Here is a 13,018-nt window from a genome sequence, read left to right as displayed (position 1 = left end):
AGCCACTCCCTTTCCAGCTGCGTCCTGGATTTCGTCGATTTCGTCCACTTATAACGATACAGACACCTAATCATGTCTGACGTCCATCCTAAAGACCCGGAGATCAGTCACTATACTGCCTCCGAAGCCTCAGCCGACTTGGAGCTACCAAGACCAATTAACCTCGATGACGACTTCTCAAATCCCGACACAGTTCTTACCTTCGGCGCTTGTGAAGTTCATAGCATTCCGGTCCAACTGACCGTTGCGGCAATCAAGTCAGGCGAAGAAGCTTACATCCCTGACGATGCTCCACAAAAGACTGCGGGAGGTTTCACAGATTTCGTCAGCTTCTCTTGGAAGAATCTTCGACGAGCACCAGATCACATTTATACCCCAAAGGAGGACCAAACTTTCAACACGTTCAAGAAAACACAGGAATTAACCCCCAGCGGATACAGGGTTGTTGCAAAGGAAAAGCAAATAACCAACTGGTATACTGGAGGCTTCTGTCGATCCACTGAATTTGGTGATGGTTATAGTATTCAGCCACAGTTGGAGCATGAAGCTATCAGTAATTTAATTGATGAAGTGAATACTGACATCAGCTTAATTACGTTTGACACCGGACTCGACGCCGCCATCCAGAAATCTAGAGACACAGGTGGCAGTGAAGTCACTTGGACAGGTACAATGCAAGGCATGATCCTCAAGGATCCCCAATTCGCCGAAAGAACATTCGAGGATTATCTTGTGGGTATCTATTCAATCGGATGATGGTCTTCTGGGTTGTCTACCTAGTTCAGGAGGTGGTCTGGATCAGGTCCTCACTCTTGTATTTAGAGCCAAGAACTGCTCCTATTGAACAACGTCGAGCTTGACGGGCTGGATGATTATATACTGTACTGGTAGTGTGATACGTTGCCTTCCTTTCCCCCATTTTTATCCCCATTCCTTCCTGCATCTTTCCTCACACCCCTTCTCCTATCCATTCACTCGTTCCCTCCTCTCGTACTCCCTTCTCATTACTCCTCCCCCTGGTTCCCCCCTCCCCTGTCCCCCCTCCCTCCCCCCCTTCTCACCCCCTTTTGCTCGTTACAGTCGTTTTATTTCCTTATGTTCTGAAAGACATGTCATATACAGTGTGCTCTGACTTTGTCCATTTCCGATGCTTGCGGGGCAATTGACCGCTTGATCAATGTGGCAACAAACACCTACCATCGAGTTGACATTCCTTTCATTTACGAGTTTCACTCTACCTTTGAGTGAACTTCGAAGACCAATGCGCAAAAAGTCTCTGCGCAAGCTACATCATGAACGACACCGGGTCAGTACAAACACGCGCTTCTGTCAATTCATCATATCCTCATCTAAACATCTTGTTCTCTTGTCAGCCCAAGCCAACCAGAAGCTTATTTCTATCATGTCCGCGGCAACTACACATCTCCGAACCGACAGTGACGAATCACTGATTCCGACTATCCACCTTACCTCACCGCGTGATACTCTATTCGGCCGTGTTACCGTCTGTCAGGCCGCTAATTTTGGCACCAAATTGCATTTTAATCTTAATTCTAATTCTTCCGTCTTCTCTGATAGTAACAATTCACATACGCCCACTTCTGGCATGAAAGATCAATTAGGCGACAATCAGGAGTACGTCATGGAGACAGTTCAAGACCAACGTGGTAAATCTTGGTATTCTATCTTGCCTTGCAGGACCGGAGGTATATGGGAAGACTCGGCTCAATACGAGTATATTCTACTTGGCAATAATCTAGCCGATTGGATTCGTCAGCTGTCATATTCGAGCCAAGTAACATCGCGAGACGGTCGCTTCATTGGAGTTCCGAGACGTGATCAGCACTCTCAGATCTCCCAGATCAATGGTTTGACATCATCCGCTTCGGACGACCATACTGTCAATGACTCCAACGGTAACTAGTACTGGGAGGGCTTTTGCAATACCAAGAGGAAGCACGGTTTTGTAAAGCGAGGAAACAGTACAGTGATTTTAACAACGGACCCACAAATTGTCTTGACCTCGTTTAGGCCATTCTCCTTCATATAGTAGCCTTGATTATTTTCTCTGATGCATGATTACGTTCACACAATTCGTGTCGTCAGGTTATGGTTCATATCCCCAGTCTTAAGAACTTCACGGCGTCTGACCATTTTTGTATCTTCCTTCTAGCATAATTAGCATTTACGAGTGCGTACCAGGAACGTCTATGTATACTTGTTGAGAGAATAAAATCGTTGTAGTTGGATATCAACTGAGACATGTTAACTCCATTTACCTTGATCCCGATCCACAATAAAGGTTGAGAGTACAATTAGGGCACTCACTGCGTACAAGACCTCGAGAATATTTCTGGTAGCGTCGTGAGTGGGAGAATGATACTCCAAGTATAGCCCTCCCCCATAAAATATGTTGAGGACCACATCTGTTGATGATCCCATCGACGCCGGTTTACAGGGTTGCTGAGTCCCGGCGTGGATATGCCCAGCCCGAAATACTCTAGATTCCTCTTAGGAAATAATTTCGACTAAGAAGTGTGACTTGCATTGCGAAAATCTCCAAAAATGAATAACGTTTGAACAGACGACTACCGACGATGTCAATCTGAAAGAGTTTAGAATACTAAGGTAATCAAGTGAACCACATCAAGTCAGGGACGCCTGACTCAGACTCTTTGCACCTTTCAAGTTCCTCCGAAATGCAAATGTAATAACTCGCTCGTGCATATGTCGTTTAAATTTCGTATTTTCGTTCTTACAGAATTCGCCGCGATTCACCATTCTTCCATCTTCCTTCAATCCATTCTACTCTTCCCAAGCCACTTGCACCTCCCGAAGCTAACCAACCAGCTTTGGATAACCCACAACCTTCGTTCCAAGCTACTTTATGTAATCCAACTTCAGGTTTCCAAGCTGCCGTCTTCAATAGCTGAGAGGGCGTATCATGAGTCGCTCGTCTGGCAATATTAGGAGGACGTCTGGAGATCGCATTTTCCAAGGTTTGAGACTGGGAACACAATCAGCATTTAAGAGGAAGCATTGATAGTGGCAAATATACTTACTTCGGGCAAGAAATCATCAACGATACGATATTCATCTCTCGATTCACTGTAATCCATTTCGTATAACCGATGAAAACCGAGCGGCTATGCAATGATACTATATGTCAGCTTTGATTATTCGCAATGGTTTCCACCAACGATGTTTGCATCCATTTACACGTACAGCTTTTCGTTTCCTATAGAAACCAGTGTAGAAATTAGTCAAAATCAGAGCTCCGTCTGACCCTGCCGAAACAAGCATTGTGTGATAGTCCGAAGTGGCGAGATCCTTTGCATCAATCGCTCCAGATCAGCGTTAATAAACCGTACAAGGTGTTGTACTTTTTCAAAGAACCCTGCCTTGCACAATTGTACGATTAAAAGGTGCTATTTACTCACCCATACTTGTCCACGATGACTGCTTAAAGCGTGACTTCTACCAGCAAAATTACCTCTCATCTTTACAACCTGGATTGCGTAATCAATATCGCACAGAGCGGGAGATGCCATTTGTGTAAGCCATTTAACGGCCATACAAGGTACTGAGCCGGTGACGATATCAAGTCAGCGAGACTTGTCATACTGTGAAATCTTCAAAATACCTGAGAGCGAGTAGTCACTTACCACGCGCTCTGTTGATCACCACGGGATACAGCGGGTCTCGTAAGTCTAAGATCGAAGTTGTACCATCGTACGATCCCATAAGAAGATAAGCCGGTTCTCCACCTAATTGCTTATCAGTTGGTGGTACTCGACCAACTGAAATTGATCGAACAGCAGATCTTGATACCGGCGTGTACAACGACGGTAACACTAAAGGACACGTCGTCAGCGTCATGTTGGTGGCTCGGCAACATTGAAGATTTCACTCACCATCGCCGGTCGTGCCATTTCGAAGTGCATCATATACGTCCCATACAGCCAAGTGGCCTGAACATAGAATATTAGCGGAATAATAGGTTGACTTGATCTTGTTAGCTAACCGTTTGAGAATCCCACAGCAATTCTTGACCCTGTAATCCAATCGAAACACATGGCCATAGCATCTGGTATCTCCAACCGTAGAAGTGGCACGTCCATTTTGACTACGTATATTCGTCAACTTAACTGCGCATACCGACACCGGTGAAACTCCGCTTACTATACAAGGGGTGCGTCTCATTGTGATTCAGAAAGCGAGGATGTGGGACCGCATAGAATGATACCGACCCATCCAGCTGTATTGCAGCTAATACTCCCAGCTTAGGTATCTTCGATCCTGGATGGCTAATTAACCCGGAATCGTACTTTTCGACGCATGTCAGCTTACATATACGACATCCAAGAAGACAATTGACTTACGTTATCCCAAACTCCCAACGGCATCCATTTTATCTCCATAGCTGGACCACCGCTTAGGCACAGGACCATTAGACAGGTCATGTTACCAGTCCTCGCATCACCATCCATTGGCTCGTCCACTGGCACTTCGCCCGAAGGCGGCGGCGATATGGCCCACACTTGTATCGCACCTTTTGAAGATCTTGGCCATTTCTCAGACATATGAGGTCGTGTTTCGAGATGTGGGAGAGTTGAAATTGCCAGATATTGTTCATATCCGAAATCTACAGGTGCGCATGATGATTATCCATTAAAACGTAGTCTTCAACAGAGGATTTTGGAAGCGTAAACTGACCTGCTGATTTTGAATCAGGATAGGGACACCAGTCCATCCCCCATATTGGACCTCCAGCAAAGAATGTATGTCCTTTTCGTGGCAGGATACCGTTCGTCTCGGCTGTTTGTACAAACGTCAGCCAGCAGGCAACTGGGTGGATAATACTAGCTCTAGCACACTTACACAGTGGTTTGGAGTCAAATATCGAGAATGTATGAGCTGACTGTTGATCGCGAGGACCCATATGACACGTTATAAAAGGTTCGCTCTCCTTGTACAGCGGTGTGGGCAGGTAAGCTTCTTCTGCCTCCCTATTGGTATATACATCAACATCGTCGTTTTTTTAAGCGGTGTGTTGGTCATCACAGTACTCACAGCTCATTGAGAAAGTGTAACTCTTCTTTAGTCCATCTTCCGATATCATCCAGACCTAACCTAACCTCATCTCTCATTAACCAGTTTTCTCTTTTACCCATATTCTCCTCTTCTACTCCTAAGTATGTCTCGGGATACCAGCTTTCCCCTTTCCATTCTTCCCATGGGACAGCAAAAGTCATATGTTTATTGTTTGCCCAAGCTTCGTCCCTCCTTTTGGTATTCCTTTCTGAGCTATCTCCACTTTCGTCTTTCCACTCAATATGATTACCGGCCCAGCCGTTGTGTGGGTTACTGATTAACGAAGTTGTGAATGGCACGGGCGTACCAGCAGGAAACATCCCGACTCCATGTGTTCTAGATTGATCTTTTTCTCTAGCAAGGTGTTTCTCATTCTCCCTTTCTAAGTTTCTCGGAACGGTTGGTGGTTTCGTCATTGCTACACTTGAAGCTTGAATCAAAGCTCGATGTTGTAAACTCAACAAACTGATTTCTGATTGTCCATGCGCAGGATAGGCGGCAGTGGACACATTCCTCGTTTGTTGTGCTGGTCTTGATCGGCTTGCATTATCGGCAGGCCTCGAGTTTCGAAATGTTGGAAGTGGTTCGATACCAGATGTAACACTCATCTCTCTTAAAGCGGGATCTATATCATCTTCATCATCTTCTTCATCCTCAATTATGTCGTCCATCATTTCGTCATCATCGTCAATCCTATCTTCGTCGTTGTCGTTGTCGTCTTGAGCCCTCTCCTTTCCTTTGCCCTTACCTTGACCTTTTTCTGGACTGTCGGGTTTGAATTCACTTGATTCACCCGATGAAAAACTGGTATCATCATCCTTTTCCCCTTCATCACCGGTATCACCAGAACCGGATCCAGATGCCGAAGCGGCAGCTGATGGTCCAGCATTCTCGTTGTCGGTCTCATCTTCGGAAGAAAGATCCGCCAGTCCCTCTGCAACGTTGGAGTACGATGCCCTCGCTGTCCTCTCCCTGAGTGACACCATGATTGCGTTGACAGTGGTATATCGAGTGAGTGATGATTTAGGATGATAAATTGGGGTTTCATTTGTTTTGATTTGCCATGTTCAGTTACGACAATTACGATATGGCGGCGATCGCCGGGACACATCGAAACCACTCAGCATCTCATCTAGTCATTCGATGGTGTAACGAGTGATTCAAGATTGGATTGATGACTATTGTAACGACGAGGAGATATCAGAGAGCGTCATAGATACTAGACAGTAGGGCGCGTTGAGAACCAATTCTCTGAGTAGAATAAACGGTACTCAAAATGCCTCCTCGGATCTCTGTTGCGATTCGAAACAGCCGAGCTTATGCAGGTCCTTCAAGGGCATTTGCCAGTCGACATCTCTCGACACCCAGTCAGACTTCTCCTTCCTCGAAAATCAGCTCTGTACCGTTCAAGATACGACCTGAAGATGCTGCTCAACGAATGTATATAAATGGACTACTGGGATCAGGTTAGTCGTTTTTCATTCTGGTTAAGATGGGATATTTACTCCTGCATGACGCTCATTCGATCGTCATTGTAGCTGCACTACCGAATATGATCTTAGCCGGATTATTAAGGCTATTCGGACCTTCGATCACCCCATTGGCGAATGAGTTTGGTCTAGGTACAAGTTTGAAAATGAAAGACATGAAGGCTGTATTGTATCCTATATGGAGGGTGGACAGTATAATACAAGGAAGTGTGAAGTTGGATGGAACGAATCAAAGAGTAGAACCTAAGATGTGGATAAGTACAAGAGAAGGTTACGTTCCTGGTAGGTCTGTCTTGTCACCACCAGTCACCGAGTCCTTGCAAAGTGCTATCTGCTGATCACAGTATTGCAGGAAATCCATTCGCTCCATTATCGTATCTTTCATTCGCTGTCCCGCCATTACCGGATGACTTGCCTCAGTATAACTTATCGGAGGATCTCACACAATTAGGAGATGGGTTCGAGGTTGTTCCTGTACCATTCACGGTATCGCCTTTAGGTCTGGCGAAGAAAGTGAGGAAATCAATTGGGAAACACAAGAAATGGGAGAACGTTGTAATCGATGAGTCGAAATGGGAGGATACAATGGTAAGTTTGAGTTTCACGATTGAGAATCCACGTTGTATTCTTGATCAACCTGGATCCCTGAGACCATCCCGGATATTGAAGGCTGAGACAACTCATCTACTGTCTGATTTAGCTCGCAGCGTATCCTATCATGTTCCCAATATATATCGCTGAATTCGAGCATGATATGGGAGATGACGGTGTCAGATCATTCAACGTAATTATGGATGCTCACGATGGAAATCCAAAGAATTGTCGTGTTAGTTGGCCTCCTCCTCCTCAATTGGTAGAAAGGTGAGATCCAACTTCAACCATCCGCTATTTCGGAATAGCCCTATTATCTCCTTCTCACTTGTTCCTCTGTCTCGCTCAACAATTTGATGGGTCTCGATGAGGGTTTTTAGTGACGATTGTACTCCTATTTAGTGGCCGATTCGATAAGAACTACTTTGTCAACCCTGCACCTTTTTTACCAATGTGCAACCTCCTGATGTACCCTTCTGTCGCTCCTCATACCGTCATTGGTCCTAATACAGTCAAATTAGTAGAAAGTTACCGAGAATGGATGTCCCCTTCTCCTGATCCAGATGACAAAAATTCTATCCCACCATCACCAATGTTATCTGTCCAACAACAAGAAGAGAGTGAAGGGATCGACTGGGATGATTTGAGAATACAATCTTGGAGTGGAGAAGAGAGGGAACAAAACGGTGAATGGATTGAACAAGCTTTGAAAACTCAAAAAGGTGTCGAAACGTTAGAGGTGAGTCTAAGTATTGTTTTCACCAAGTTGCACATCAGATAATGCCTCAAAGGCAATTACCAAACCAGTTAATTGTACTGATTCCCTTTCGCCAATAGACAATGTCATACTTCTCTTCTCGCTCGCCACATCCAGAAGACATGAAGGGTCTAGTCATAAATACAGCTGGATCAAGACCTACTTTCGAAAGGAAATCATTGAGCGATATGGAAACTCAATTAAGAGATGATGTGGAGAGGATGAAGAAGGAATTGGAGGGAATGAAGCCTGATTGGCTGAGGAAGTGGGACGAGCAAAAGTCAAAGGAGAAGAAGGAATAAAATAATTCCTGAGACCTAATCTGAGAAGCTTCATACAAAGTAGTAAAATGGGCAATCAGCCATTGTAATGTAATGTTACCATATGGGTCGATCCACATGCGCTTCCATTACTATCCTATCACGCGAGCTATATCGCCATGAATCACATTGTCGATTTCATAGGAGCTGATGGACATGTATGCATGTCATAGGTCAATTCCATGAGGTTTTGACAATCACGGTCACTCAGACTTCTCGTTGATTAGACTTTTGGTTCCCAGGATAAGCTGGATCGTTTACTCTTCTTCTGCACCCCCATCAATCTGCCTTGCTTTACCTTTACCTTTCCTATCACCGTTTCCCATGTTTTTGCTTTCACCTCTGTGCGCGTCCACTCCATTAACCGCATATCCATGTCGTGTGATATCTTGATCTGCTTCATCGGCCGTTGGTTCCGCCGATTTTCCAATACTGAAACCTTTGAATTCCTGCTGTACTCTTTCATAATGTTCCATCTCATGTTTACTTACACTCGGGATTAACTTGTTCAAGGCATTTATGAAGTCTTCTTTGGTTACTTTAACTTCAATTTCTTCTTGAGTAGCTATTTTAGCTAAATAATACTGAACAGTCAAATCCCCTTTCCAAGTTTTCATCATATCCGCATCTTCTCCATTTGAATTGGGGTCGGATTTAGCATTGATATTGGCTATCTTCCGATCGATAGACTCAGCAGTCCTTGTCATTGCGATCAACATCGCATCCGCACAGAGAGCGTACAGATCGGCACCTGTATAATTTAATTCACATCTTTCCGATATATCTTCCAACTTTAACGTTTCGTGTAAAGTGAATTTCCGGGTTAAGGCTTTCAAGATATCTAATTGAGCTTGATGCGTCGAAGGAACACTGAGATATAGCATTTTATCAAATCTTCCAGGTCTCAATAATGCTGGATCCAGCAAATCCGGCCTATTCGTAGCACCTAAGACGAATACTTGATTTGATGTTCCGGAGGAGGACGAAGACATTCCATCTAACTCTGCAAGCAATTGAGAAACTATACGATCCATTACTCCACCTGAATCACCTTGGTTACCTCTTTTAGGTGCGACAGAATCTAATTCATCCATGAATATGACACATGGACTAGCATCTCTTGCACGTTGAAAAAGTCGTCGAACATTCGCTTCGGATTCACCAATGTACATGTTCAATAATTCGGGTCCCTTGACAGATAAGAAGTTTAAAGAACATGATGTTGCCACAGCTTTTGCAAGAAGCGTCTTTCCCGTTCCAGGAGGCCCATAAAGGAGGATACCTGCATCGACATGAGTAAGCAGATAGTCACAGCTATGATAATGAAGGAAAATCCAGTAACAATCACGTATCGACTGGACGTCATCCACAACCAGGAAGAATTTAAAACTCACCAGAACGCTTTTTCAACCCTTCACCGAAAAGGTCCCCCCTCTGCAGTGGTAATTGGACAGTATCAAGGATATCCTGCTTTACATTACTCAAGCCTCCCACGTCTTCCCAAGTGACATTCGGAATCTTAGGTGCACCTATACTGTCTGAATACTCATTCCTAGCTTCATTGATAGCTTGATTTAGATCAAAAGAGGTCATCTGGATCCCTGCTAATCGAGCATTTGCCATATTACTGGAAATCGAGGATTTTGAGATGCGTTTCAGAGAAATATCGTATGCACTATAGATTAATGACTGGATATCACCCGCATGAAGAGCCGCTGACTGCCTGGCAATTGAAGTAAGATCTACATCTGGTGCGACTGTGTATCCTGCTAAAAGGTGGGTAAGGATGGTCAACCGTTCATTTTCATTGGGTGCCTACATGATTCTTTGTAAGCTGATATCCAGTAAAGCTGGAGGAATTATATCTCACTTTGATCTCGACATCTTGCTTAAAACATCCAAGTAATTCATTGGGTACAGAGTCAGCTTCTAGTGTCGTCCCAACCACCATCACAGGCCAATAATCTGTTGCTTTAGCAGATTTGATGATCTCTTCAAGCACTTTGACTATCGCTGGTGGTCTGCCTAGAACAGTACTTTCCGTCTTCTTCGCTAGTGCCTCGATATGATTCAAAACCAGTAGAGAAGGTGAACATAATTTGGCTTTTTCAAGCTTCGCTAGTAGGCTTCCAGAAGTAACATTGGCAGAATCTCCGATGATATCATAACATTCAACCTGCAATTTGATCAGCTTGCTTTTCTTGATCACAGGGCATAGAGCAAGCTGCTAGGCTAAACTCACATCGACGATGTTGTATCCCAGCTCGCTCGCTACATTTTTGATCAAACTTCTCTTCCCTGATCCACGAGCCCCCTTTACCAGGATTGACAGTTGTACCGCATATGATAATGTGGGATAGACGAAACAAGTTTTGAGAAGATCGCGCAGTTTGGTAGTCGGTGCATGACTGAATGGAGGGGGTGCAGAATCTATGTCGGGTTTCAAAATCAGTCTATGCCAAACCAAGTGCAACCAGAACGATACCATTCACAAGTCAAAGACTTACTTAGACGGTGCCAGACCAGATCCCCATCTCTACGAGAAATTCTTTCTTTCTCAACGCCAGTCAACACCATTTTAGTGCCTTCTTCCACATCGACCCAGCAACCTAATTCGCCAGATCTAGCTTTTGATGATAAGGAAGACCGAAAATCTTCTTCGAGAGGTACGAGCGGGTCATACGATAACGAAGTAACAGTGAAGTACACTATTCCTGTAGCTTTCGGTAATGAATCTTCCTTGATTTCTATTTCGTCTACATCTAAATCTAGCTCTGAATCTGAATCACTATTGTTTCCCGTTGTATTGTCTGCTGGAAGTGGTTTGGCTGGGTATACTGGAATCGAAATTATGTCTCCTCTTCTGACTAATCTTCGACACTCGTCCTCCTTGTTCTTGCCTTTCGATGTCGTGAAGTGTCTCTTGAGGTTTTTCAGCCACGACCTTTCGTATCGTTTGTCTACTCCTTCTGAGGTGGCTATGCGAGCTAAAGTGACTGTTTTTGCTGTCGGCAAAGTGGGTAATCTAGCTCCGAAAGGTGTTGGCTGGACTATGACACTCTTTGTGGAATCTGAGGTATTGAGAAGGGACCGATGAAGAGATGGGGGTAGCAAGATTGGGTTACTAGGTCTACAAAGGGTATATCATCCACTGTTGGAACTAGTCTCTGATGGTTTGTGGCATATGATTGACAATGGGGCCAGGGGACGTGGGAGGACGGAGCCACTTACAGGTCTTCATCAAAGTCGTCGAGTTTTTCCCATGCTAGAGCTTTAACTAATCTACCGTTTTTACCATTTGTACTTGTACTTGTGCTAGCCTCTGCGTTATTGGAAATAGGTTTTAAGAACACCTACACCCGAGTATCAGTTTGTTCTTGCTGGTAGAAAATGGGGAGAATAAACCTCACCCAATCACCTTCAAAAATACCCGCTCTACCTAATCCACTGACACCTAGCCAGCACACGTCGTCTTCGCCTCCTTTTGCTTTTATAGGTGCAAATTTGACGCCTCTCTCAACCTCTTCAGCCACTAGTTCGTCCAGCGCTGCAGGTGGTGATGGAGGTCTGTCTCCTGGACGAGGAGTCAAACTTCCTGATGTATTTGATGATATTGATTTTGCCAGCGCATCTTCCCCATTCAGAGCGAAATGCTCCCCCTGAGGAACGGATAACGACAATGATAGGTCAGATGAGAGGAAAGCGTCCGGATCAAAGTTTGATAAACTCAAATGAGTTTTGGCGTAACTTGATTGTATTTCATCATCTTCGTAAACTCCCCCCTCATCATTGGGGATATACGGTTCGGTAGAAAGTATTATTCGCGTTGAAGGCGTTATACATCCTTGAGTAACTGGTTCGAGCAATAAAACCCTATATTTCGCTGTGGAAGGGAGATAGTTCCCTTGCCTTATTATCGGAACAAGAGTTTCATGGTCTGTATGGCCATTAGGAGTTGAAGATCCATATAGTGACGACAAATGAAGTTCCTCTTCGCGTGGTAGATTATCATCTAGATGAGCAAGAACAGGCTGTAAGATAGCTAAGGATAATCCGGTAGGTTCATGGAGATGTAACAAGATGCTTAAAGGTGTCATTGAGAATGAAGGTATTAAAGATGGATGAACATATAGCCTGTAGTCTGATGTAACATCGTCGTGCTGGAGCATGTATGATTCAAGTTAGCTGTACTACCTCGTTCTGGACGAAATGATGTTTGAGCCTACCGCATCTGCCTGCTCAACCCATATAATCAGACTTCTCTCCTTCCCTTTCCCTAGGCGTCGGTCTTCAGGCCACTCAATTGCTACCGCTAGCTTGGACTCTTCGAGACCTTCTCTGGGTGTGGATGACCTCAGTCTATCCCATAGAGGACTCGAAGCTTGGGCAACTTGACTGTAGTCGGTTGATTTTGAAGATGAGGAGAATAATGGGTGGACCTCGGCTCGTAGAGGCCGCCAAGGACGATAGGAAGTTGACATGGCTTGGTGTCGAGTTCTACCACGCGGACTAGGGAGAGGCACACTACCCAGTCATAGAAGCACAACTAGGGACCGTACTGAGATTGAATAAAAATGTTACTTTCGGTAGGATGAGTACTGTGAGTTTGTCTTATTCTCTTTGAGGGCGACTAACAGGTTTACTACAACTCGGTAATCAAACTCGGAATTGACAACCGGGCGGAATCAAAATTGACGATACCTCAACTTCGGCCAATGCCCGAACAGGTATTGAACGACATCGAGTGGGATGTATGTATGCATGGT

General features: G+C 44.6%; 4 protein-coding genes across 4 annotated transcripts; 2 read left to right on the top strand and 2 right to left on the bottom strand.

Annotated features, from left to right (window-relative positions):
• Positions 1 to 72: 72 nt before the first annotated feature.
• Positions 73 to 756, top strand: IL334_007351 (uncharacterized protein; the record flags this gene model as incomplete). Its single annotated transcript, XM_062939041.1, has 1 exon — positions 73 to 756. The coding sequence occupies one exon, from the start codon at positions 73 to 75 to the stop codon at positions 754 to 756; it is 684 nt and encodes a 227-aa protein (XP_062795092.1).
• Positions 757 to 2,755: 1,999 nt separating this feature from the next.
• On the bottom strand, positions 2,756 to 6,080 carry IL334_007350 (uncharacterized protein; the record flags this gene model as incomplete). The annotated part of the gene is made up of 12 exons (XM_062939040.1): positions 2,756 to 3,007; positions 3,063 to 3,146; positions 3,226 to 3,330; positions 3,441 to 3,583; positions 3,666 to 3,854; positions 3,915 to 3,971; positions 4,025 to 4,126; positions 4,183 to 4,327; positions 4,383 to 4,645; positions 4,717 to 4,818; positions 4,882 to 5,009; positions 5,074 to 6,080. The coding sequence occupies 12 exons, from the start codon at positions 6,078 to 6,080 to the stop codon at positions 2,756 to 2,758; spliced, it is 2,577 nt and encodes an 858-aa protein (XP_062795091.1).
• A 290-nt stretch (positions 6,081 to 6,370) lies between these two features.
• Positions 6,371 to 8,234, top strand: IL334_007349 (uncharacterized protein; the record flags this gene model as incomplete). The annotated part of the gene is made up of 6 exons (XM_062939039.1): positions 6,371 to 6,560; positions 6,633 to 6,866; positions 6,937 to 7,172; positions 7,285 to 7,445; positions 7,578 to 7,914; positions 8,013 to 8,234. 6 exons carry the CDS (start codon positions 6,371 to 6,373, stop codon positions 8,232 to 8,234), a joined length of 1,380 nt encoding a protein of 459 aa, XP_062795090.1.
• A 275-nt stretch (positions 8,235 to 8,509) lies between these two features.
• On the bottom strand, positions 8,510 to 12,733 carry IL334_007348 (uncharacterized protein; the record flags this gene model as incomplete). Its single annotated transcript, XM_062939038.1, has 8 exons — positions 8,510 to 9,534; positions 9,647 to 10,067; positions 10,123 to 10,428; positions 10,495 to 10,682; positions 10,760 to 11,382; positions 11,484 to 11,605; positions 11,663 to 12,412; positions 12,479 to 12,733. The coding sequence occupies 8 exons, from the start codon at positions 12,731 to 12,733 to the stop codon at positions 8,510 to 8,512; spliced, it is 3,690 nt and encodes a 1,229-aa protein (XP_062795089.1).
• Between the last annotated feature and the right edge of the window lie 285 nt (positions 12,734 to 13,018).

The sequence above is a fragment of the Kwoniella shivajii genome, chromosome 10 (assembly GCF_035658355.1).
Source record: "Kwoniella shivajii chromosome 10, complete sequence".
Classification (NCBI taxonomy): Eukaryota; Fungi; Basidiomycota; class Tremellomycetes; order Tremellales; family Cryptococcaceae; genus Kwoniella; species Kwoniella shivajii.
This window is presented reverse-complemented; position numbering and strand designations above follow the sequence as displayed.